Source organism: Neoarius graeffei, chromosome 9 (assembly GCF_027579695.1).
Source record: "Neoarius graeffei isolate fNeoGra1 chromosome 9, fNeoGra1.pri, whole genome shotgun sequence".
Taxonomy (NCBI): Eukaryota; Metazoa; Chordata; class Actinopteri; order Siluriformes; family Ariidae; genus Neoarius; species Neoarius graeffei.
The window spans coordinates 40,592,342-40,616,783 of NC_083577.1; the positions used below are offsets into that span (position 1 = coordinate 40,592,342).

The window sequence follows — 24,442 nt, forward strand, 5'->3', positions numbered from 1 at the left end:
GTTAACATTAGATAGTTCACTGATGATAGATACCACAGAAATCACCTCAGACATATCATATGCACCTCTTGCCTTGCTTAAATTCAACATCAAACTCACACTGGTTTGATCGCTTTGGCTTAATTTCATATTTTAGAAAAGAAAGTATGGGTAATAGTCTGGAAACAGAAATATTTTTCCATACTCTCATTTTTCTATACTTATTCAGACCCAAAAATGACTAAAATCAAAGTCCATTCTTTTCCATAGGAACCCTGTAAACAGTTTCTCAAATAAGTCAATTTTCCCTTCTGTATGCCAAATATATTTAAGTATTATGATTATAATTATACACATTTTAGATCATTCTTCTTTGTAGATTTCCTTTCTAAAGCAGTTTCCTGCCAAATGTATTTAGAAGTGATGAAATGCAGTAACAAAGCTGCAATGGTGAACATTCATGTGAGAAAAGTTTCTTTATTCATGTAAACATTATATACAAATTTGCTAATATAGCAAGTATGTCAATTTATAAAACTGCATAAATTACAGTATTAAGTAACAACAAAAAAAAATTCATTAAATGATAAATCATTGTTTATCCTACGTAGCAGATACAGAGAAATTATTTTGTGTGAGCAAGTGTATTATGTGGCTCATAAAAGGTGTATTCAGAACAGGTACCTGGGTGTTTGAATTAAGCTTGAACAAAACTTAAGAAAATACAGACTCCTTGTCAGTCTATGTTTAACATTTTCACATTGTACACATGCAAATACTTAACTGGGAAGAGCATGTATAAAATGGGTGGACATGTAAAATACGTAAACACACCTTAATTTAGTCTTATTCTGCAATTTTACTTTGAAAATCTCACACTAAAAGAAACAAGACGTCTTTTAATGGTCAGTTAAGTCATGTTCCTTCACAAAACACACCCAGGGCCACCTGCACAAAAAACACACAGATATAGTAAAAGGGGAGTTTCATAAACCACGCAGGATGAAAACCACAAGCCTGTGTTATTTCTCGATACTCAGTCATAGTGAAGACTCTTGAAGTTGAACCGCTTCCTGTCTGTGAAGCCCGTCATCTACAAACAAGAACAGGACAGAATGAGAAATTCAATCCACAGCAAGACATCAAGAAAAATGAAGTTGTTTTTAAAAAAAAATAATAATTTTGTATTCTTCCTTAGCAGGAAACATTTGTTTATGCTACAAAAGCAAAACACTGTGGTGGTCATCGAGTTCATGATTCTAATCAGAGTAAAATACCACATACTGCAGTATCACACAAAAACAGAAAATACTCACTTGACTCGGGTCTCTGCTGAAGTATCTCTTTTCTATAACCTGGAACATCAGAAAAACAATCCAACATTTACTCTTGGTTTATACACAGCCCCTTCAGGGTCATGGTAGCGATTTGTGTCTGCACTTGTGCAAGTTCCCTCACAATTCTTTTGCATTAACCCTAACCCGACCCTTATTGCAAGGTAGCACAAAAGTATTGTGAGGGAACGCAAAAGTAACTTTACAAAATCACCATGACTATAACAGGCCTCTGTAGGTTTACACCTGATTTGGGCAGATGTAACACATGAATTAGCTAAATATTACCTCACAATATTCATATAAAAATCTCATCTCATCTCATTATCTCTAGCCGCTTTATCCTTCTACAGGGTCGCAGACAAGCTGGAGCCTATCCCAGCTGACTACGGGCGAAAGGCGGGGTACACCCTGGACAAGTCGCCAGGTCATCACAGGGCTGACACATAGACACAGACAACCATTCACACTCACATTCACACCTACGGTCAATTTAGAGTCACCAGTTAACCTAACCTGCATGTCTTTGGACTGTGGGGGAAACCGGAGCACCCGGAGGAAACCCACGCGGACACGGGGAGAACATGCAAACTCCACACAGAAAGGCCCTCGCCGGCCCCGGGGCTCGAACCCAGGACCTTCTTGCTGTGAGGCAACAGCGCTAACCACTACACCACCGTGCCGCCCATATAAAAATCAATTTACAAAAAAAGATATATAGTGGGAAAACAGGACTTAATTAATCCAAGTGATATAACAATTTTAATTTATATTAAATTAATTAAAATGGCATTGTTTGTACCAATGCACCATAAAGTACATACATAAAAAAATATTAATACATTTTAAATTAAAATCTACCACCATAAAGGGGGGGGGGGATCAATATTCAAATATTCAGCCAGGTTGGTGGCAGTTCAGCACAATAAATAAATAAATTTCACTATTGGGTCCAAAAACAGCCTTTTAATGACAAAACGGTAGTTTGTCAGTTTAGGTCCAGGTAAATCAAAGCCACTCTGGCTTTGTTAATATGTCCTGAAGACTTGCACTGGTCTGTGTCTATGTGTCAGCCCTGTGATGACCTGGCGACTTGTCCAGGGTGTACCCCGCCTTTCGCCTGTAGTCAGCTGGGATAGGCTCCAGCTTGCCTGCGACCCTGTAGAAGGATAAAGCGGCTAGAGATAATGAGATAAGAATGAGACGTGCACTGAAGTGTAGGTTATATTATTCTCACTGACTGCTGAACGCACCACTCACACTGCAGTCTTTGCACGGTAGACAATAATGCACTATTGCTTTACAATGTCTTTCACACACACACACACACACACACACTGTACATTTATTTACTCCCTTCTCATAAACTACCTTAATATGCACACTCAACTCTGTACTTTATGTTGTTTGTGTCTGGACTTCATATTGTTTGTGTCGTTTATTGTCTGCAGTGTTGCACTTTATGTTGTATGGTAGATTGTAGTCCTGTGATGTTTAATGTAGCACAGTGGTCCTGGAGAAACGTCATTTTGTTTTAACTGTGTATTGTACCAACTGCATATGGTTGAAATTAGGGATGTCCCGATCAGGTTTTTTTGCCCTCCGATCCGATCATTTGATTTTGAGTATCTGCCGATACCGAGTCCCGATCCGATACTTCTTATCCATAAAAAAATAATAAAGACGAGGAAAGAAACGGATCCAGGATGTTCCTCATTTTTTATTTAACACCTTATTTTAACATCCAACAACTCCGTTAGCAAACAGAGCACTTACGTGAGGTAGTTTGAACAATAAATAACACAAATTAAAAACATAACCTTAAAATACCTGGCAGGAATGTAAACAAATAAAAAAATAAAAGTGCCACAGTGCCGGTAATTTGCTTTTAAGAACGCATCTCACAGTGGTATACAGTAATTTCAATTAAGGAAATTAACGTTTTTCTTGATGAAAACAAGCATTTCTACCCTTTCAGGTTTGAGCCTGTTTCTTTTGTCATCCAACAAGTTTGCAACAGCACTAAAAACTCGCTGTATTGTGTCGGGTGTTTGTTTATCAGGTTTGTCGTATTAAATGCGGCCCTTTCCTGTCCACCCCTTGAAATTCCAACTTTACATATTTCACAGTTTGCTATGGCAATGTTGTTGTCATCAACTTTGAAATACTGCCACACCGCAGACATGCTCTGCTTTCCGCTTTGAACTGCTTTCGTGTTCAACTTTGACGGCAACAGGCAGCCAATAACCAATAGTGTCTCTGCTACACAGTGAGGTCATGCCGCACGCGTTGATGTTGCTGTGTTGAGACAAGAGGTCTGGTCTCACTCTGTGCCAACGCATAGCTATTGATGTGTTAAAAATGAGAATACATTGTATAGATATATATCCGATCCCTGATCGGGAGGTAATGCCCGATTCCGATCGAGTCTGAAACCACGTGATCGGGCCCGATTTCCGATCACGTGATCGGATCGGGACATCCCTAGTTGAAATGACAAAGCGTTGACCTTGACTATACCCACTACATGTTCAACTTTGCTCGGAATGATAAAAAGAACTTTCTAGAAGTTTGTTATTTCCTACTATTCATTCATATTATCATAAACTGTATTTCCAACCTTGCACAGTTTACTATTATATGCCAAAAAGTTGTATTTTGATGCCATATAATGCTGTTTGATTGACAATCAGTAGTTGTTGGAAAATGTGGTCAACAATTGGACACAATAAATGAGTAGGACATCTTCAGTAGCTTTAACACAGACACTGGACTTCCAATAGCAAAGTTTGCACACCCCTACTCATAGGTTTTTCTGTATTTTGAGCCTTTTCTACATTGTACAACAATACTGAGGACATCAAAACTATGAAATTACATGGAACATATGGAATTATATAGTAAACAAAAACGTGTTAAAAAATAGTAATATTTTAGATTCTTCAAAAGTAGCCAGTGTTTACCTTGACAAGGCTTTGCACACTATTGGTATTATCTTAACCAGCTTCATGAGGTAGTCACCCAGCATGCTTTTCAATTAACAGGTGCCTCGTCAAAAGTTAATTAGTGGAATTTCTTGTCTTCTTAATGTGCTTGAGATCAAACAGTAAATAATAAATACAGTAAATTGCCCTATTCTACAACTTTAGTAATCTATATTACGTCAAGAACCGCTCAACTAAGTAAAGAGAAACGGCATCCATCGTTTTTTTTTTTTAAAGATTTTTTGGGGCTTTTTTCACCTTTATTGGATAGGACAGTGTAGAGACAGGAAATGAGCGGGGGAGAGAGAGAGAGGCGGGGAGGGATCGGGAAATGACCTCGGGTCGGAATCGAGCCCGGGTCCCTGGATTTATGGTATGGCGCCTTATCCACCTGAGCCACGACGCCCCCGACATCCATCGTTACTTTAAGACATGCAGTGTCTCAATTAATAAAAATAAAGGGAAAACAAATTCGATGGTGTGTTCAAACTTTTGACTGGTACTGTATCTTACCTTGTCAAAAAACCTGCTCAGCTTTACAGCATTAGATGAGCCAGCAGCAAAGTAGCGTGGATTTGTGCAGTCCTAAATGACAGGCAAATACAATAAAATAATAAACAATCAGAACTAAAATCACAAAGGAAACATCAAGGAATAAAAGTTCTTCTGGCTGTTAAAATTTTCCTAATATTTCCAGTCGTGTAAAAATCACCCACAAGGTTGATCTCCTCCGCGTTGAAGTCTTCAGACAGGAAACCAGTGCGAGTCAGGACGTCATTCCTCTTGTTTTCAGGGATCTGATCATACTTGGTGCCAATTAGCAGGAGAGGGATGGTGTTGTCTGCAAACTGCTCTCTGTCATAATCCCTGCATGTCCATATCAGTAAGACTAAGATTTATATGCATATATATGAAAATTACTACAGGAGTACTGAAGCATTCTAGTTTAGTACTCTTACTCCTAGATACCTACTGCTTTCCTATAATGCTTTGCAGGGCTACACATGGAGCTACTCACGTAAAGAAGCACACTTGGGCAACAGGTAAACACTAATAAACCTATTTAAAATCATTGCTTCACTTTCACTCAACACTAACTGAGGTTGGCTCACCCATTCGACACGATGACTCCTGTTGGAGAAGAGTCTTTGTTTAATGCCTCCATTGACCAGCGATACAGATTCTGAGAGGATTTTTTGTTGGTCAGATCATGAACTAGAATAATGCCTGTAAAAATATTCCTGCATCACTAATCCACCATTACACAAGAGCATATTTATTATCTTATGTATAAATAACTCCAGTGTAATACCTAAATGTCACAGACACTATTTAGCCATCAAGCCATTGTTATACTCCATTTCTGCTCATCAAGTATGATAACGTAATGTTTTGAAATACCTTACCATTAACCGAATTGTAGAAAACAGCTCTGGTGCTTTTAACACTACTTGCACTTCCCACAGAGCCTCCAACATCCCACAGTTCAATGTAGTACGTCTTCTCTTCCGGTGTGCCTTCTTTATAGTCATGGACCTACAGATAAGATAAGAAACATAACATAATAAAATGTTTATTTAGGATAGCCCAATTATGTGCACAGTTCACAATCTCAAATTGCCACCATGAACATCTTTTCACTGGGGTCCTCATACAGTCATACACACACTAACCTAACCGCATGTCTTTGGACTGTAGGGGAAACCGGAGCACCTGGAGGAAACCCACACAGACAGAAAGAACATGCAAACTCCACACAGAAAGGCCCCCCCATCAGCCACTGGGCTCGAACTCAGAACCTTCTTGCTGTGAGGCAACAGTGCTAACCACTACACCATCATGCCGACATTTTTTAAAAATAATGGAACATAAATAATGTCCAAATGTGATATACAGTCCCAGTCAAAAGCATGGACACCTTTTAATGCAAAAGGTTTTTTTAATTTTATTTTTATTAATTAAAAGGCACTTCACATCTTAAAGTAACAATGGAATGTCATTTCTCTTTACTTAGTTGAGCGGTTCTTGACGATGTGGATGACTACAGTTGTGGAATCAAGCTATTTCCTGTTTTCATTATTGACCATTTGATAAATGCATTAAGAAAGCAAGAAATTCCACTAATTAACTTTTGACGAAGCACACCGGTTAACTGAAAAGCATTCCAGGTGACCCGCTCATAAACCTGGTTAAGATAATGCCAATAGTGTACAAAGCATCGAAGTAAATGGTGGTGACTTGGAATAATCTAAATATGAAACTTTTTTTTAAACTCTTTTTGTTTACCTCATAATTCTATGTTATTTCATAGTTTTGATGACTTTGGTATTGATCTACAATGTAGAAAATAGTCAAAATACAGAAAAATCTATAAGCGAGTAGGTGTGTCCAAACTTTTGACTGGCACTGTACATGTACTTTTATTCCATTTAAGGCCTTGGAAATTACTTGTATAAAATAGTGTAGACATGTGCTCAATTATTAAAACACCTTAATGAAATAATTCTTTAAAAAAAAATGAAATAAGGGAGGGGCTGCAGGTTTTTGTCACTAAGGATAATCGGCATTTTTTCACTCAGGGTACACATTTGGAGAAATAAAATGTTATGCAGGTGTATTTTAAAAAAAGGCAGCTTTCTTGTATTAAACTTATGTTTACATTAGTGTCATCGGATCACCACAGAGAACACTTTTTAAATTTTGTTTCCATGTTGATTCATTTTTTTAAAATGCCTTTTTGGTCCATTTTAGGGCTGTTTTGGCATGTTATACTGTTCCACTGTACATTAAACTATAGAACATCATACAAAATCCCACATTTCTAGTGCATTTTGTGCTACAAGATTGATCTCATCTCATTATCTCTACCCGCTTTATCCTGTTCTAGAGGGTCGCAGGCAAGCTGGAGCCTATCCCAGCTGACTACGGGCGAAAGGCGGGGTACACCCTGGACAAGTCGCCAGGTCATCACAGGGCTGACACATAGACACAGACAACCATTCACACTCACACTCACACCTACGCTCAATTTAGAGTCACCAGTTAACCTAACCTGCATGTCTTTGGACTGTGGGGGAAACCGGAGCACCCGGAGGAAACCCACGCGGACAACATGCAAACTCCGCACAGAAAGGCCCTTGCCGGCCACGGGGCTCGAACCCGGACCTTCTTGCTGTGAGGCGACAGCGCTAACCACTACACCACCGTGCCGCCCTCTGCTTAATTTAACATATGCATATAAAGGAGTCATTTATCACCTGGCAAAAATTTTGCAGTTCTTTAATAATGTGTCTGTCGTTATGCCAAATGACATTTTTGGTCAGTGTTCTCAAAAAGAAACCCAAAAATTCAATCACTGATTCTTTTAATGGTATCCATTTTGGTAGTTTCAATCTCTATATATGTAGGAATAATGCACAGAAAAAGTCGTTGACTGTAAGGCACCGACACCTTTCAGCGTTCAATGAAAATGCTCACTGGGATAATGGAAAAAGCAATGTAGTCTCCGTAGCCCTCTCTAAACTCAGGGTTTAATCAGGGTTAATGAATTTCCCATAATGTGTTTATAATTACCATGAGAAGTAAAGGTATAAAAATGCCTTTAGTCATTACAGACTTGAAGTAACTGCACTGAGTAGTGGTTTAATTGAGAAATGTAGTCTCCATAGCCACCAATTCTTCGTTAGGCATTTCTTTGTTAGAAAAGATATTTGATTCTGTGCTCATTGCCATACAAATTGTATTTCATAATATTTCCAATAATACATATTATTTACCAGCTGGGAGGTCCGTACGGTGAAATACCGTGACCAAGGTCTTAAAAGTACTGAGCGAGGCCCTCTGGGCCGAGGTCACAGTATTTCACCATACGGACCGACCTTAAGCTGGTAAATAATATATTTATTTTTTTCTTTACCAAATTCTAACAGAAAACGAGATCGCCCGAAAGGGAAAACCGAGCCGAGCTGCCATTTTGAATCCTCATTCACGGCTGTAACGCAAATAGCTTCCTCCTCGGTATACAAGTGCACTTCCATGGCAGGGAAAAAACTACATTTTGCCGCCTATGTAGTCCCCTATTTATACAAAATTGAGTCATTCAGGATTCAGCCATGTTTTTGCTCGGCGTTAGCAAGTTACAGGTTTTTAGCTTTTGTCCTGAAATGTTCTTTTATTTCTTCTTCCTCAGGGTAGTAAAACTCGCTTTCACTGTGAACACTGTCATTATCGCTATTCATGCTGTAAAATTAATGCTATTCTCCTGAGAAATGCTAGCAAAAATTTATAAGATTTGATAATCTTATAAATAAATCTTATAAATAGATAAAAAAAATGTTGACAAAAAAAATGCTACTATGTTTGTTGTTGTGAATGAGCGAGTCGCCAGAGGTCCGTATCGTAGTATATGGACCCGCTCGCCAGCCAATCAGAGCGCAGGATTTGATGGAAACCTCATCTCATCTCATTATCTCTAGCCGCTTTATCCTGTTCTACAGGGTTGCAGGCGAGCTGGAACCTATCCCAGCTGACTATGGGCAAAAGGCGGGGTACACCCTGGACAAGTCGCCAGGTCATCACAGGGCTGACACATAGACACAGACAACCATTCACACTCACATTCACACCTACGGTCAATTTAGAGCCACCAGTTAACCTAACCTGCATGTCTTTGGACTGTGGGGGAAACCGGAGCACCCGGAGGAAACCCACGCGGACACGGGGAGAACATGCAAACTCCACACAGAAAGGCCCTCGCCGGCCACGGGGCTCGAACCCAGACCTTCTTGCTGTGAGGCGACAGCGCTAACCACTACACCACCGTGCCGCCTTGATGGAAACCGCACCGCAAAAAAAAAAAAAATCTAGTTATACCTTTAAATCTTTTTTTATTCTGTGGAAAAAAAATATACACTGGTGTAGTCTCCATAGCCCCCACCAATTCACCGAAACGGTGGTCTTGATCAACAGGCCATATCTTCTGAATCAGATGAGGATACCTCATGAAATTTTCACACTGTAATATTAAGATATGTCGAAACAAAATGCACGGACTAAAAATCTGACAACTAAACTTTCAAAAAAAAGAAGACCATTTTGGAACAGAAATGTGTACCCTGAGTGAAAAAATGCCGAATGTATAACTCACTTGCTGGAAATATTCAGGCCATATTGTCAGGGTTTTTTCTAAAAAAAAAAAAAAAACACACAGTATTCAAGGATTGTTTGTTTAACTATAAAACAAGAGGCACATTATTTCCATTCCCCTTCCACCCCCAAATAAAAGGGGAGTAAGAACAGTCATGAGATGAGCTTTACCCTGACGTCCACTGAACAGCCAACAGTCCATGAAGGATTTCCCAAAACTTGGTTATGGCACAAGAGATGAACTAAAGACGACTTGCCAACACCTGCAAAGCACACAGTCAGCATGAGCAGCTGAACAGGCACTGAGAGAGAGCGAGCTGGATATGTCAGCCAGCTCCGCACATGAAAACCTGAATATTTGCATTACAGTGTGTCTGCCCTGGGTCATGTCAAAACAGACACCTTGAATCAGAAACGGAGTTTTCTAGCTCTTTTAGTTTACCGCTAGAGAATCAACCAAAACTCAGATCACTACATATTAATTCTACTCCCATTTTATAATACACAACCTTACCTGAATCCCCCAGGACTAATACTTTTACTCTGTCAAGCGAAGACATTCTTATTTCCTCTATCAGTAACACAGTTGAGGTTGATAATGAAAAAAGTACTTCCTGTCGGTTAGACCATTGGACAAAATAAAAGTCTAATAAACTGACAAATTAGTTCAAATGAAGCTGCAGGAGCAGGAAAAATATTTGGCTGGGTATCAAATAGCCACTCAGTCCATATATAAACGCACTACTTTGTGTAAAAAAATGATATAAGTGCACTATAATATACGTGCATTATGGTTAGCCGTTCTCATAGGGACTTTTGTCTTATTTCCGGTTGGTATGAATACGGGGGCGTGGCTTGAGTGAGAACAGGAAGAGCTTCTAGATAGACAGCACAGAAAGCCGGTGTATTTTTTAATTGGATTTTTTTTTGCAAGAAAGAAAGCTTTATGGCCGCTGGAGGGATGAAACTGTTGAGTTTATGCTGTCTGTTCTTATGTTTAATCGCGACAGTGCTCGCCGGGTAGGTGACAGATATTTTGTTTGAAGCTTTTTTTGGTATAAACTGAACCGCCGGCTGGTCCACATGTTGTTCTGTGATTGGTCTGTGCAGCCTGGTAACCTTACAGCTGTGTGTGTGTGAATAACAGCAGAGAAAACTCAAAACGCTTGACTGAAATCGTGATTTAATAGTTGCTATAAAGTCTAGAGACTGCAAAGGAAATTCACAGGATTTTTAGTTTTTAAAATGGTTTCAGAATAAAGTAGATCAGCGTGTTGTTTGGATGGGAGTTTGTTGGCAAAACCATTCATCTTAACTCGATACTGGCTAATAAGAATAGTCTCTTAACTTCAGACTCTTTTTTTTTTTTATCCATTCCAGTTTGTTTTGGATAATTTACTGAGTAGGAAATAACATGATATTTTGTAAAAGGAATTCAGGAAGTGCTTCATCAGCCCAATTGTTGTTGTTATGTTTCTTATTTGTTCAGGAGAGATTTCTACAAGATCCTCGGAGTCAGTAAATCAGCAACTATCAAAGAGATCAAAAAAGCCTACAGAAAGCTGGCCCTGCAGCTCCATCCTGACCGAAACCCAGACGACCCCAAAGCGCAGGACAAATTTGCAGATCTTGGAGCAGCTTACGAGGTCTCTGTACTGGACTCTCTAACTTAAAATGCTCAACTGTCTTGATATAAATGGTTAAAAATGACACCGTGTGTTTTGAGCGCAACACACACATCTCCCTGTTTTCTTTTAATTCGTGTTAAGTTCAGCACCCTCTGTAATTACTAGAAACAGTGCATTGTGCCTTTATTTATAATAAACCGAGCCAGGTTTGTTTATTTATTTACGCTTCCTCGAGCAAAATCTCCAAGGCTCTACTGTATATGTGACAGGTATTTCGTTGCTGGTAGAAACCATGGAAGAATCTGATTGGATGAGAGAAACGTGTGGCTTCTTCTGATTGGTCCAAACTCCAGCTGACTGGTATTACTGAAAAGCCGGCATGGATCAATGGCGTCCCTCAGACAGGCACACTGAGCTGAATTAATCAGAATCAGACAAAACTTTATTTATCCCCGAAGGGCAATTAGAAGGGCGAAGAGCGGTACATTAAAATAAGAGCAAGAGAATTAAATCACAAAAGTGGGTGGGCAAAAAAACAAACAAACAGCGTATTATGTACAATGGCAGGCCTGCTGCCAGTAACAAAGTAAAAAAAAAAAAAAGCAGCAGATAAAATCTCATTATTTCTAGCCACTTTATCCTGTTCTACAGGGTCGCAGGCAAGCTGGAGCCTATCCCAGCTGACTACGGGCGAAAGGCGGGGTACACCCTGGACAAGTCGCCAGGTCATCACAGGGCTGACACATAGACCCAGACAACCATTCACACTCACATTCACACCTACGCTCAATTTAGAGTCACCAGTTAACCTAACCTGCATGTCTTTGGACTGTGGGGGAAACCGGAGCACCCGGAGGAAACCCATGGGGAGAACATGCAAACTCCGCACAGAAAGGCCCTCGCCGGCCACAGGGCTCGAACCCGGACCTTCTTGCTGTGAGGTGACAGCGCTAATCACTACACCACCGTGCCGCCCAGCAAATAAAATATGACAAATAAATAAAATGAAGCATGGATAAAATTAAAGTGACAATATGATTAGAGTGACATTGTAGTTAAAGTGACAAGGTGATATTGTAATGTAAGGTGTAGTGGTTAGCGCCATCGCCTCACAGCAAGAAGGTCCGGGTTCGAGCCCCGTGGCCGGCGAGGGCCTTTCTGTGCAGAGTTTGCATGTTCTCCCCGTGACTGCGTGGGTTTTCTCCGGGTGCTCCGGTTTCCCCCACAGTCCAAAGACATGAAGGTTAGGTTAACTGGTGACTCTAAATTGACCGTAGGTGTGAATGTGAGTGTGAATGGTTGTCTGGGTCTATGTGTCAGCCCTGTGATGACCTGGTGACTTGTCCAGGGTGTACCCCGCCTTTCGCCCGTAGTCAGCTGGGATAGGCTCCAGCTTGCCTGCGACCCTGTAGAACAGGATAAAGCGGCTAGAGATAATGAGATGTCTGATGCCGGATGGCATGTTGTAGTGGTTAGCACTGTCACCTCACAGCAAGAAGGTCCTGGGTTCAAGCCCAGCAGCCGGTGAGGGCCTTTCTGTGTGGAGTTTGCATGTTCTCGTGTCTGCATGGGTTTCCCCCACAATCCAAAGGCTAACTGGTGGCTCTAAATTGACCAGAGGTGTGAATGGTTGTTTGTCTCTATGTGTCAGCCCTGCGATGACCTGGTGACTTGTCCAGGGTGTACTCCACTTCTCGCCTATAGTTAGCTGGAATAGGCTCCAGCTTGCCTGCAACCCTGTAGGACAGGATGAGCGGCTACAGATAATGGATGCATGGATGTCTGATGCCATTTTAGGATAATCCAACTTGTGCTTTGGTGTCTACTCAGGTGCTGTCAGATGAGGAGAAGAGGAAACAGTATGATGCTTATGGAGAGGAAGGACTGAAAGAAGGCCATAGCTCACACGGTGATATATTTTCAAGGTATGCATTTAAAGTGGTTCATAAAATGCACATTTGCATGTTGGTCAAGTAAAGAATAAACCACAACAGGACATGCTGTTATAGGAAAATAACCCATGACGGGCGATTGTGATACCAACCCAAAGTGGATTATATACACTCACTGAATACTTTACGAAGAACATGTGTACATTTACACATGCATACAATTATCTAATCCGGCAATCATATTGGAGCATTGCAATGCATAAAATCATACAAATATGGGCCAGCAGCTTCAGGTAATATTTATCACCAGAATGGGTAAAATTGTGATCTCGGTTGTTTTGAATGTGGTATGATGGTTGGTGCCAGACGGGCTGGTTTGCGTATTTCTAAAACTGCTGATCTCTTGGGATTTTCACACACAACAGTCTCTAGAGTTTACTCAGAATGGTGCAGTAAAGAAAAAACATCCAGTGAGCATCAGTTCTGCGGACATAAACACCTTGTTGATGAGAGCGATCAATGGAGAATGACCAGACTGGTTCAAGCTGACAGAAAGTCTACAGTAACTCAGATAAACTCTCTGTACAATGGCAGTAAGCAGAAAAGTGTCTCAGAATGAACATGTCGAACCTTAAGGTGCATGGGCTACAATAGCAGAAGACCTTGTTGGGTTCCACTTCTGTCAGCCAAGAACAGAAAGCTGAGGCTGCACTGTGTACAGGCTCACCAGCACTGCATAGTTGAAGACTGGAAAAATGTAGCCTGGTTTGATGAATCTTGGTTTCTGCTGAAGTACACAGATGATGGGGTCAGAATTTGGTGCCAAGAGCATGAGTCTATGGACCTAATTTGTCTTGTGTCAACAGTCCAGACTGTCGGAGGTGGTGTAATGGTATGAGAAATGTTTTCTTGGCAAATTTTGGGCCTATTAATACCAATCAATACAATTGTGGCTTGAATGCCACAGCCTATTTAAGTATTGTTGCTGACCATCATCTAATGGCTACTTGCAACATGATAATGCACTATGTCACAAAGCAAAAATCATCTGAAACTGCTTTCATGGACATGACAATGAGTTCAGTGTTCTTCAGTGGCCTTCCCAGTCACTTGATCTGAATCTCTCTCTCTCTCCCCCCCCCTTTTTTTTTTCAGGCTGCACCTCTCCCCTGTTTCCCTACACACTGTGTAATCATGTAGCGGTCTTGACCAACCTAGGCTGTGAACTGTCTAGCCTAGTCATGATAACTCGGTGTTAGTTGTTGGGGTTTTTCTCTATTTAGTTGTACTTTGTCAGCTCATTTGTATGGTTGGTTTGTTTTCCCTGGCTGTTTGTTGATTTGTTACTTCAACAGAATCTTACACAAAGTGTTGTTCAGTTGGCACTAGAACTTTCTTGTCTAGAAGTTCAGCCCTTCTTGTACCTGACTTTTGCACTTGTACGTCGCCCTGGATAAGAGCGTCTGCTCAATGCCTGGAATGTAATGACTCCACTAGAATACCTTTTTGATGTGGCAGAATGGGTGAATCACAATATCAAAGTGCACCTGAAAAATCAACAGGAATTGCATGATACAGTCAAGTCGGCATGGACCGGAATCTCAAAAGAATGTTTCCAACATCTTGTGGAATCCATACCATGAAGAATTGAGGCTGTTTTGAGAACAAAGGAATAGATGAAAGATACATCTCATGGATGCGCTGGGACGCATCATCAGTGATGTAACCTGGAGTCATCGGGTGTTTCGGGTCTTTCAACATCATACACCCTCTCCCAGGCGACCCAGCCAGGGTTGATCAGACCCCAGCTTGCGTCTCAGCAGCATTCGTCCATGGATCCGCCCTCTTAATCCAAAGCCACCTTTTGGCTTTCTCTGTGGCTTCTGCTGCATTCTTCATGGCTTTCTTCTTTGCCTGCCCTGTGATACCCAGCATTGTAAATGCCCTGTAGAGTGACCGCCCTGCAAAGCCTCGGCAACCCACTTCCACTGACTCACATTGGACCCGCCAGCCTTGCCTTTGGCATGTGTCCACAAGCTCCTGGTACTTGGCGCACTTTCTCTCGTTGGCCTCTTTCACACGCTCTTCCCAGGGTACAGTTAATTCCAGCATGATCAGTTGCTTGGTGGATCTTGAGACAATGATCATGTTTGGCCGCAGACGCAATGGTACTGTCTGGGCGGTGAACTTAAGCCGCTTGCCAAGGTCCACTTCCAAATGCCAGTCGCTGGTGGTGGTGAGCAAAGGCCCTATTAGAACGGTGTTCCTAATAAAGTGTTCAGTAAGTGTATTTTTATAACATCATGTCCTCAAGGGTTTTGTTTCTCTTATACCACAGTGATTTGCCAGTAGGTCAAGGTTCTTTATTGTCATTTGCATGTTTCACATGTAAACGAAATTTGTGCCTCAGGGCCAGCAGCGTATATAAATAGAAGAATTAAAATTAAAAATAAATATAAAATATAAATATAAAATTAATAATTACAACTTGTATATTCCTGAACTAAATTTTTTAGCAGTTTTTATTTATAATTAATGCTGTGGAACATCTGTGAAACGTGTTATTTTCACTTTTGATATAACAGCTATAAACTGTCGTTCTCCCACCAGCCCCTTTTTTCACTTCCTTGAACTAAACAAGTCAGAAAGCTTGTCATGTTACTGAGAAACGAGAAAATACAAACTGATCTGTTATGAAGACTTTCCCATGGTGGAAAACCTACAGACCATTACAAAGCTCCAACACCCAAGACCCCTTCTATAGTGTTCAATAATCTTTCTGCAGAAAACTATACTATATCAATAAATGATTTTCTTTGTGGCATGTTTTAAAATTCCTTTTTATTTTTAGCCTTAGTTTATTTAGACCAGCCACCATACAAGTCCCTGTGAATGATCTGTTAACATAGAAATGATAACATGCGCATTATCATCCTGTGATTTGCATTACAGCCAACGCTACTGTAAAAGTAGTCAACACCTTGTGACCGATCAGATTCAAAAAGTCAGCAGTGCTGTGGTTTAAATATACAGTACCAGTCAAAAGTTTGGACACACCTACTCATTCGTAGGGTTTTCTGTATTTTGACTGTTTTCTACATTGTACAACAAATACTGAAGACATCATAACTATGAAATAACATATGGAACATGTATGGAATTATGTGGTAAACAAAATGGTGTTTAAAAAAATGTATGCCTTGTCAAAAATTAATTTATTTAATTTCTTGCCACCTTTAAGTATTTGGGATCAAACAGTAAATAATGAAAAATACAGTAATAGCCCTTTTCCACAACTTTAGTAATCCATATTATGTCAAGAACCACTCAACTAAGTAAAAAGAAACGACATCCATCATTACTTTAAGACATGAAGTGTCTTTTTCCGTATTTTTATTCAATAAAAAACACTGAATTCAGGCGGCACGGTGGTGTAGTGGTTAGCGCTGTCGCCTCACAGCAAGAAGGTCCGGGTTCGAGCCCCGTGGCCGGCGAGGGCCGTTCTGTGTAGAGTTTGCATGTTCTCCCCGTGTCCGTGTGGGTTTCCTCCGGGTGCTCCGGTTTCCCCCACAGTCCAAAGACATGCAGGTTAGGTTAACTGGTGACTCTAAATTGACCATAGGTGTGAATGTGAGTGTGAATGGTTGTCTGTGTCTATGTGTCAGCCCTGTGATGACCTGGCGACTTGTCCAGGGTGTACCCCGCCTTTCGCCCGTAGTCAGCTGGGATAGGCTCCAGCTTGCCTGTGACCCTGTAGGACAGGATAAAGCGGCTAGAGATAATGAGATGAGATGAGACATTGAATTCAAAGGTGTGTTGAAACTTTTGACTGGTACTGTTATATGGTATTAAATTATTGGCACACGCAATTATATTAGACCTGTTTAACTTGAAGTCAGACTTCCCTGGTTAAAACAGCACTGAATTATATTTCACTTTGTGACACATATTGAGTCTGATGTGTATTATTGGTGTAACAATGCTTTAAGACATAATTAAGGTAAAGTAGCATGTGGCTACTTGCATTATTCCTGTTTTGTTCTTCTCTTAACCGGGTTTTGCAAGAGCTTGATTTTCCAGTTAGTTCACTGGTTATAATAATAATAACATGTTCAATTTATATAGCGCCTTTCTCAAAACCCAAGGTCACTTCACAATAATAGGCAGAAAAAAAGAAAAGAAAAAAGTCTACCAAATAGAGGTCAGGATATCATTCCAGTGGTGTAGCAGCCACAGTCCCACCAAAAGGCGCACAAAAACAAGTCCCACATCTCCAGCACAGCCGCCGTAACGCCGCCAGCAACATCGCTCGAACACCACGCCATGGATCCACAAAGCGAGCACAGAAGCACCGCCACGCAGAGAGCTGGTATGTCCCAAACGGCCTGCGCAGCTGCCGCGACGCCACCGAGCAACATCGCTCGGAACATCACACCAAGCATTAAAGCACAGAGCGCTGGACAACCACGATGTTAAAATGAGCAACGAGCTCACTGCAGTCCATAGCTGGGACTGACATATTTACAAATGTTCACTATATTTAAAAAAGAAAAAAAAATGGACTAAAGCAGAATGAGTGAGAAAATTCAGTTTGGATCACAAAATTCAGCATTCATGTTTTAAGATTCAAGTTTTGTTACCCATTTCAGAATATTTGGCTCAAAAATAGTAATATTATAACAGGCATTATATATTGTTATAACATTACAGGTTATTGCATTATGGTTAACACAAAAAGCAGTTAAATATATACAGTATTGGCTTAATTTCTGATGGCAAGCTTATACATACATAGACACTGGTATGGACTGAACTGTGCTTTAGCAATTTCTGTTTGTTTATTTCAGTTTCTTTGGAGACTTTGGGTTTATGTTCGGTGGAAACAGACAACAACAAGACCGAAACATTCCAAGAGGAAATGACATTGTGCTAGATCTTGAGGTTACACTGGAGGAGGTTTATTCTGGAAATTTTGTAGAGGTATGATTTTGACTCGATAATAATCAGACATGCTGTGTTTTTTTTTTGTTTTTGTTTTTTTTGCCTTGGCTTGTTATGCAAAAAAAATTTTTTTTTTCTGCATAATGTGGCTTGTATAAAGTATCAGTACAGTGTAAAATGTCAGTCTTTGAACAGCTAAATCTTTCAGATCATTGTGTTTTTATACTATTTGAAATCAGTTCTCTATCTGTCCAGATTTCTCACTCCATTTATCCATTATAATGTTGTAAATCCTTCTGGGTGCCAAAAGATACCGTAGGTTCATCAGAAGTAAAACGGGCAGAGCCAGGAGACCCCGATACACGTTTTAAAAAGATTCCATTTGCACACAAAATGGAGAACCTGTAGATGGCAGATTCACAAGGTCAGGTCTGAAATAACACAGAAAAATGTGTTTATATGCTGAGGTGTCTGTGTAGAAACCAAAACAGTGCCAAGAGGCTCAAGATAGGATAAAATAAACATGAACAGAAGAACATAAAATGAGGTCCGTCATTATGACATTTGAGAGAGCATAATCATTACCGGAACTACATTGAAATTATTAAATGGTCTTAATGATTGAATCATGTGTCATAATCATTGAAGAAATAATCATAATTTTCCAAGAAATAAAAATAACATTAATACGGTTTCCCTACTATACTGTCCAGGTATAGTAGGTCTGCCTTTTCCTATTCCAACACACCTGACTGAATTAGAGGTCAAAGTCTGTTCACAAAAATTACACTACTGTTCAAAAGTTTGGGGTCACTTTGAAATGTCCTTATTTTTGAAAGAAAAGCACTGTTCTTTTCAATGAAGATCACTTTAAACTAATCAGAAATCCACTCTATACATTGCTAATGTGGTAAATGACTATTCTAGCTGCAAATGTGTGGTTTTTGGTGCAATATCTCCATAGGTGTATAGAGGCCCATTTCCAGCAACTCTCACTCCAGTGTTCTAATGGTACAATGTGTTTGCTCATTGCCTCAGAAGGCTAATGGATGATTAGAAAACCCTTGTATAATCATGTTAGCACAGCTGAAAACAGTTGAGCTCTTTAGAGAAGCTATAAAACTGACCTTCCTTTGGCAGCTGGGCCATAGAAGGTTCACGCTGCATGCTGCACGCTACACGCGTGTAAAGAAAAGTGGACAAACGTAGCATGACTTGCTCTGGGCCATAGAACGGCGTTCACGTTGCACGCTGCACACTTCACGCGTGAAGCGAGAAATGAACATGCACACTTTTTTCTAGGCGTGAAGATGGAAATTCCAGTCAATGCATGCGGTCACCGCCGCGCCAGCCAATCAGAACGGGTTTAGGGAGATAACTCTATGCTTTCAGGGGAAAACTTCAGAAAAAATATAATTGAATGGTATAATTGAAAAATAGTTCTTCATCGGGATTGTCAAGCAGATTATAGAATGTTCGGTGAAATTCACCACGGGTTTCTCTCAGAAGGAAGTGTTCTCGGCTCCAAATTCTGTTCCTTTTTCTCTTCCTCTGTCTCAGTAAAAGCAGAATGAGGCAATCGTCGTCATCCGAAGAGTCCATATTGTTGGTTACTCGGTCAAAGTAGAACAGACGCAACACGTGAACATCCAAGCATGAAGTTTAATGGCCCAGGGTCCGGTTCTTCACGTGAACGTGTAGCGTGCAGCGTGAACCTTCTATGGCCCAGCTGCCTTTGAGCAGATTGAGTTTCTGGAGCATCACATTTGTGGGGTCGATTAAATGCTCAAAATGGCCAGAAAAATGTCTTGACTATATTTTCTATTCATTTTACAACTTATGGTGGGAAATAAAAGTGTGACTTTTCATGGAAAACACAAAATTGTCTGGGTGACCCCAAACTTTTGAACGGTAGTGTAAGTACATGAAACCGTAGTAGCTACTTTTTTTTTTCTCTGGATTTGGTCACTAATGATGCCCATGCAAACAAATTGACCACTTTAATGGTAATTTACAGGAATGAGCAGTAGAGCTTGAGCTCTGATGAAGGAATGAGTCGTTAGATGATGTGTTTAATTGGAGCAGTAGATTCAATAAACTGTGCTCTGTTTCTCTTCAGAACTGTAACTCGGTGTTGCTTATTCTTATTTTTTTTAAACCTTTCATGTGTTTGCTCTTCTCTCATTATGTAGGTGGTTCGAAACAAACCTGTTGCAAAAGAGGCTCCAGGTAAAAGGAAATGCAACTGTCGCCAGGAGATGAGAACCACACAGCTTGGGCCAGGCCGCTTCCAAATGACTCAGGAAGTAGTCTGTGACGAATGCCCCAATATTAGGTAAGACTTGCTACACTTTTGCCAAGAGAATATGTACTTGAGTAGCACGCCACGCAGTAAATAACACGGCCACTGTTTGCAGGCTTGTGAATGAAGAGAGGACACTAGAGGTGGAGATCGAGCAGGGAGTCAGGGATGAGATGGAGTACCCCTTTATTGGTGAAGGTGCTGTGTGACTGTCCAGAAACTGTTGGCTTCATCTCACTTTTAATTTTCCATCACTTCAGGTGTGGGTGCCTGGTAAATCAGGCTTGTATTTTGTTTCCTTATGTGCAGGTGAACCCCATATTGATGGAGAGCCTGGAGATCTTCGCTTCCGTATCAAAGTCTTGAAGTAAGATCATTGTTTAAATGCAGTCAACAATATAGAGTTGTTTTATTGTTCTTTATAACAAAGTGGGTCTGCTCAGGTGCTTAATGAGTTGTTTTATTTCTACACACATGATGGAAATTAAGGCTGCATTATTATGGCCAAAAATAATAATAAAATTTAAAGAACAGTGTGCTGCCAAACGCGGGCAAATGGACAGTCTGTGATTTGATCCACTAGAGTACATAAACTATATCTGATGATAAAGATGGCCAATTAGCTGATGAATATTGCAGTTGATTGTAACTAATTGATGACCTTGTGATTAGGTAATTATACAGCCACAGTGGAGATAAAAGATCAAGAATGTCTTGAAAGTGGTTGAATTTACATTAACGGTCAACGAATGAATCGGGGTCACGTCTGACAAGTTTTTATTTATTACAGTGTGAAATGGGAAATGGTGTGTGTTTGTTTTACAGACAGATGTGCATGTTCTTGCTTATTCTATGTGTTTGGTACTCCAGGCACCCAGTGTTCGAGCGCAGAGGTGATGACCTGTACACAAATGTCACCATCACTCTAGTAGAGGCTCTGGTTGGCTTTGAAATGTATATCCCACATTTGGATGGCCACAAGGCAAGCGTCCTAATTATCATTCACACCTTCGTGCTGCTGTCCAAGTTCCCATGATGTATTGTATGAATTGTCCTTCTTCTGGTTTTACAGGTTCATATTGTTCGAGATAAAATTACCAAACCTGGAGCTCGAATCTGGAAGAAGGGTGAAGGACTTCCCAACTTTGACAACAACAATATCCGTGGATCGCTTATAATAACCTTTGATGTAGACTTCCCCAAGGAGCAGTTTAATGAAGAGGAGAAAGCTGGTATGGCAATAATAAAGGTTTATTGGTCTATATTTTTAATGTGCATGTTATAGTATCAGGGATGCAAACGGCGCGCCTTTTGGCGGATGCCGCCTTTTTCACGGCTGAATCGTGCAGATCCGTTTATTTATTTTTTTTTAGGGGGGGCATTGGAGTGTCTGATTATAATTTCAAAGTAAATTCTGTATTAAAATTACTAAATAAGGGCGGCACAGTGGTGTAGTGGTTAGCGCTGTCGCCTCACAGCAAGAAGGTCCGGGTTCGAGCCCCGTGGCCGGCAAGGGGCTTTCTGTGCGGAGTTTGCATGTTCTCCCCATGTCCACGTGGGTTTCCTCCGGGTGCTCCGGTTTCCCCCACAGTCCAAAGACATGCAGGTTAGGTTAACTGGTGACTCTAAATTGACCGTAGGTGTGAATGTGAGTGTGAATGGTTGTCTGTGTCTATGTGTCAGCCCTGTGATGACCTGGCGACTTGTCCAGGGTGTACCCCGCCTTTCGCCCGTAGTCAGCTGGGATAGGCTCCAGCTTGCCTGCGACCCTGTAGAACAGGATAAAGCGGCTAGAGATAATGAGATGAGAATGAATTACTAAATAAGCAAATGCCGCTACAGTCCATGAAACATAGGAAGTATAAGTATGAGAAGAAAACAGTAAATCAGAAAGCTGCGCACTTTTGCGCAGCTTTCACGCAAACGTGCGCAAAGTGCGCAGCTTTCTGATTTACTGTTTTCTTCTCATACTTATACTTCCTATGTTTCATGGACTGTAACGGCATTTGCTTATATACAGAATTTACTTTGATGAAATTATAATCAGACACTCCAACGCCCCCCCTAAAAAAAAAATCGGATCTGCACGATTCAGCCGTGAAAAAGGAGGCATCTGCCAAAAGGCGCACCGTTTGCATCCTTGTAGTATACAACATGCTTTTTTTTTTTTTTTTGCACAAAATCTCATTTTCCTGCTCCTGAGGTTTCCTGAGTGATTCAAAATCATAAATGACGTCTCTCTTTTCCTTGTGTAGATATAAAGAAGCTGTTGAAGCAGACACCATCTCAAAAGGTTTACAATGGTTTACAGGGATACTGACGCACCAGCCAACAAAACCAGGACTGATTGCCTTGTCAAGTCCCATACACCATATAAAAACACACAAAAAAGAGCAAGCATGGAGGGTTTATTTATTTATCCGGACTGTACTCAGGATAGGTTGTCTGTGCGTGTGTGGGGTGGTCCCCCTCCCCTTAATTTTATTTTTGATTTGGGACTTTTTCTAAACCATGTTCTAGAAGTAAGGTAATGGAAAGCAGCAGAAACAGTTTATTAACTTTTTTTTTTTCTTGTTTAAGGCTCTTGTGATAACAGAAACAGTTTCATTGTATTGCAACTTTAACTGTTTTTCCATCTTGGCCAACCACTACCCAGTCATGAATCAGCACTGTACAGGAACTGAGCGCAATGAGAGAGACTGAGGCTTTATATCAAAGGACACTTTTTTAAAGAAATACCTGCCTCTGTACTGTATGTTGTGAAAGCTGAATATTTCTCTTCCTAATTTTTCAAAAAGGATTTAAATGAATATGGTGTTTATTTGTAGATGTTTACCTGTGTACTTCCTTCTTGGAGTATTTTCTGGTGTTTTTTTTTTTTTTGGGGGGGGGGGGTATATTTGTTAATTATAAGATACATTTCATTGATCCTTTTCAATTTTTAACATGTCAGACATCACCTCCATGACTTTGCCTACGATTAAAATTTTGCATCTGCCCCTGTTAAGTCCCATGCTGGTGTGTTTCCACCAAGGGACTGCTGCACCAAAATTGCCCAGATGCCCAATAGGAGGAAAGTTTATAATGATCACTAGAAGACCTCAATTAAAGGTTTATAATGATGTTTCAATCTGACTTTCCATTTAAAACATTTTCTCTTGTCAGGCCACATGTCCAGCTCAGGGTTACAAACAGTTAATAATGACTGATAGGCTAGGTGTGTGTGTGGGGGGGGGGAATGAGGTGGCTATGAAAAACCTAAGGTTGTGTGCACAAGTAACTGATTTATGCTTGTTGGATTTGTCAACTACAATGTACAGACAGTAAATGTTACCAGAACGCATGAAGAGAAGACATTTAAATTATAAAATCACTAAATAATGAACAGGAAAGCTGTTTTGGATGCCTGTGAGCCAGTGGAGTGTGAAGCAATGTCATTAGTGAGGGTGCTACAGTTAAATGGCCTTTTGCATTCACACAGCACTCTGAATTAGGTAAAAAAGAAAAAAAATGCGCAGCCACTTTAAATTGAAAAAAAAAAAAACCTTGGCTTTCAGAGTTCTCAACAAAGCTATAGTCCATGTCTAACTATAATGCTTTGTCAGGGATCTGTAATAAATATCGTTAGAGTGAAATTTTTTTTTTTTTCATCAGAGAAGACATGGGTGTGCAATATAGAGGAGCTGCAAGGTACAATCCAAGTTAGGTAGTGCAAGCAAGGTAACAGGATGACTTTCTCTTGGGCAGCATGGTGCTGTAGTGGTTAGCTCTGTCTCCTCACAGCAAGAAGGTTCTGGGTTTGAGCCCAGTGGCCGACGGGGGCCTTTCTGTATGGAGTTTGCATGTTCTCCCCGTATCTGCATGGGTTTCCTTCACAGTTCAAAGACATGCGGTGAGATTAACATGGGGCAACCTTGTGCTGAAGTGCCCTTGAACAAGGCATCTAACCCCCAACTGCTCCCTAGGCACTGTCGCATAGCTGCCCACTGCTCTGTGTGTGCGTGCTCATTGCTCACTTGTGTGTCTTCACTGCTTCAGATAGGTTAAATGCAAAGGATGAATTTCACTGTGTTTGAGTGTGCGCATGACAAAGACAGCTTCTTCTTCTTCTTCTTCTAAAAAGAGAACCAGGGCACAGAGATGGTTATCTGTTTAGAATGTAATGTCTACCACAAAATCCATCCCAGGAGGGATTATTTTACTGCATTTGAAACTGAGCAAAGGAACTAAAGAAGAA

General features: G+C 40.6%; 2 protein-coding genes across 2 annotated transcripts; one reads left to right on the forward strand and one right to left on the reverse strand.

The window, feature by feature from the left end:
- Positions 1-484: 484 nt before the first annotated feature.
- rabl3 (RAB, member of RAS oncogene family-like 3) lies at positions 485-10,035 on the reverse strand. Its single transcript, XM_060929483.1, has 8 exons — positions 9,957-10,035; positions 9,614-9,705; positions 5,704-5,833; positions 5,410-5,524; positions 5,014-5,164; positions 4,811-4,882; positions 1,296-1,334; positions 485-1,072 (listed from the first exon to the last, which is right to left on the reverse strand). The coding sequence occupies exons 1-8, from the start codon at positions 10,000-10,002 to the stop codon at positions 1,016-1,018; spliced, it is 702 nt and encodes a 233-aa protein (XP_060785466.1). The 5' UTR covers positions 10,003-10,035; the 3' UTR covers positions 485-1,015.
- Positions 10,036-10,312: 277 nt separating this feature from the next.
- On the forward strand, positions 10,313-23,335 carry dnajb11 (DnaJ heat shock protein family (Hsp40) member B11). Its single transcript, XM_060929484.1, has 10 exons — positions 10,313-10,462; positions 10,932-11,088; positions 12,901-12,995; positions 17,810-17,942; positions 20,096-20,238; positions 20,321-20,403; positions 20,515-20,572; positions 21,076-21,187; positions 21,278-21,437; positions 22,461-23,335. Exons 1-10 carry the CDS (start codon positions 10,389-10,391, stop codon positions 22,523-22,525), a joined length of 1,080 nt encoding a protein of 359 aa, XP_060785467.1. The 5' UTR covers positions 10,313-10,388; the 3' UTR covers positions 22,526-23,335.
- Positions 23,336-24,442: the final 1,107 nt, after the last annotated feature.

What these genes read in the sequence shown, in the direction of transcription:
- dnajb11 (XM_060929484.1), top strand. Translation starts at nt 10,389, where the DNA reads ATGGCCGCTGGAGGGATGAAACTGTTGAGTTTATGCTGTCTGTTCTTA. An exon ending in CACGGTGATATATTTTCAAG is followed by an intron (nt 12,996 to 17,809) that starts GTATGCATTTAA and finishes TGTTTATTTCAG; the next exon opens with TTTCTTTGGAGACTTTGGGT. An exon ending in TAATGAAGAGGAGAAAGCTG is followed by an intron (nt 21,438 to 22,460) that starts GTATGGCAATAA and finishes TTCCTTGTGTAG; the next exon opens with ATATAAAGAAGCTGTTGAAG.
- rabl3 (XM_060929483.1), bottom strand. Translation starts at nt 10,002, where the DNA reads ATGTCTTCGCTTGACAGAGTAAAAGTATTAGTCCTGGGGGATTCAG. An exon ending in GCTGTTCAGTGGACGTCAGG is followed by an intron (nt 5,834 to 9,613) that starts GTAAAGCTCATC and finishes TCTTATCTGTAG; the next exon opens with GTCCATGACTATAAAGAAGG. An exon ending in GGAGTCATCGTGTCGAATGG is followed by an intron (nt 5,165 to 5,409) that starts GTGAGCCAACCT and finishes ATGGACATGCAG; the next exon opens with GGATTATGACAGAGAGCAGT.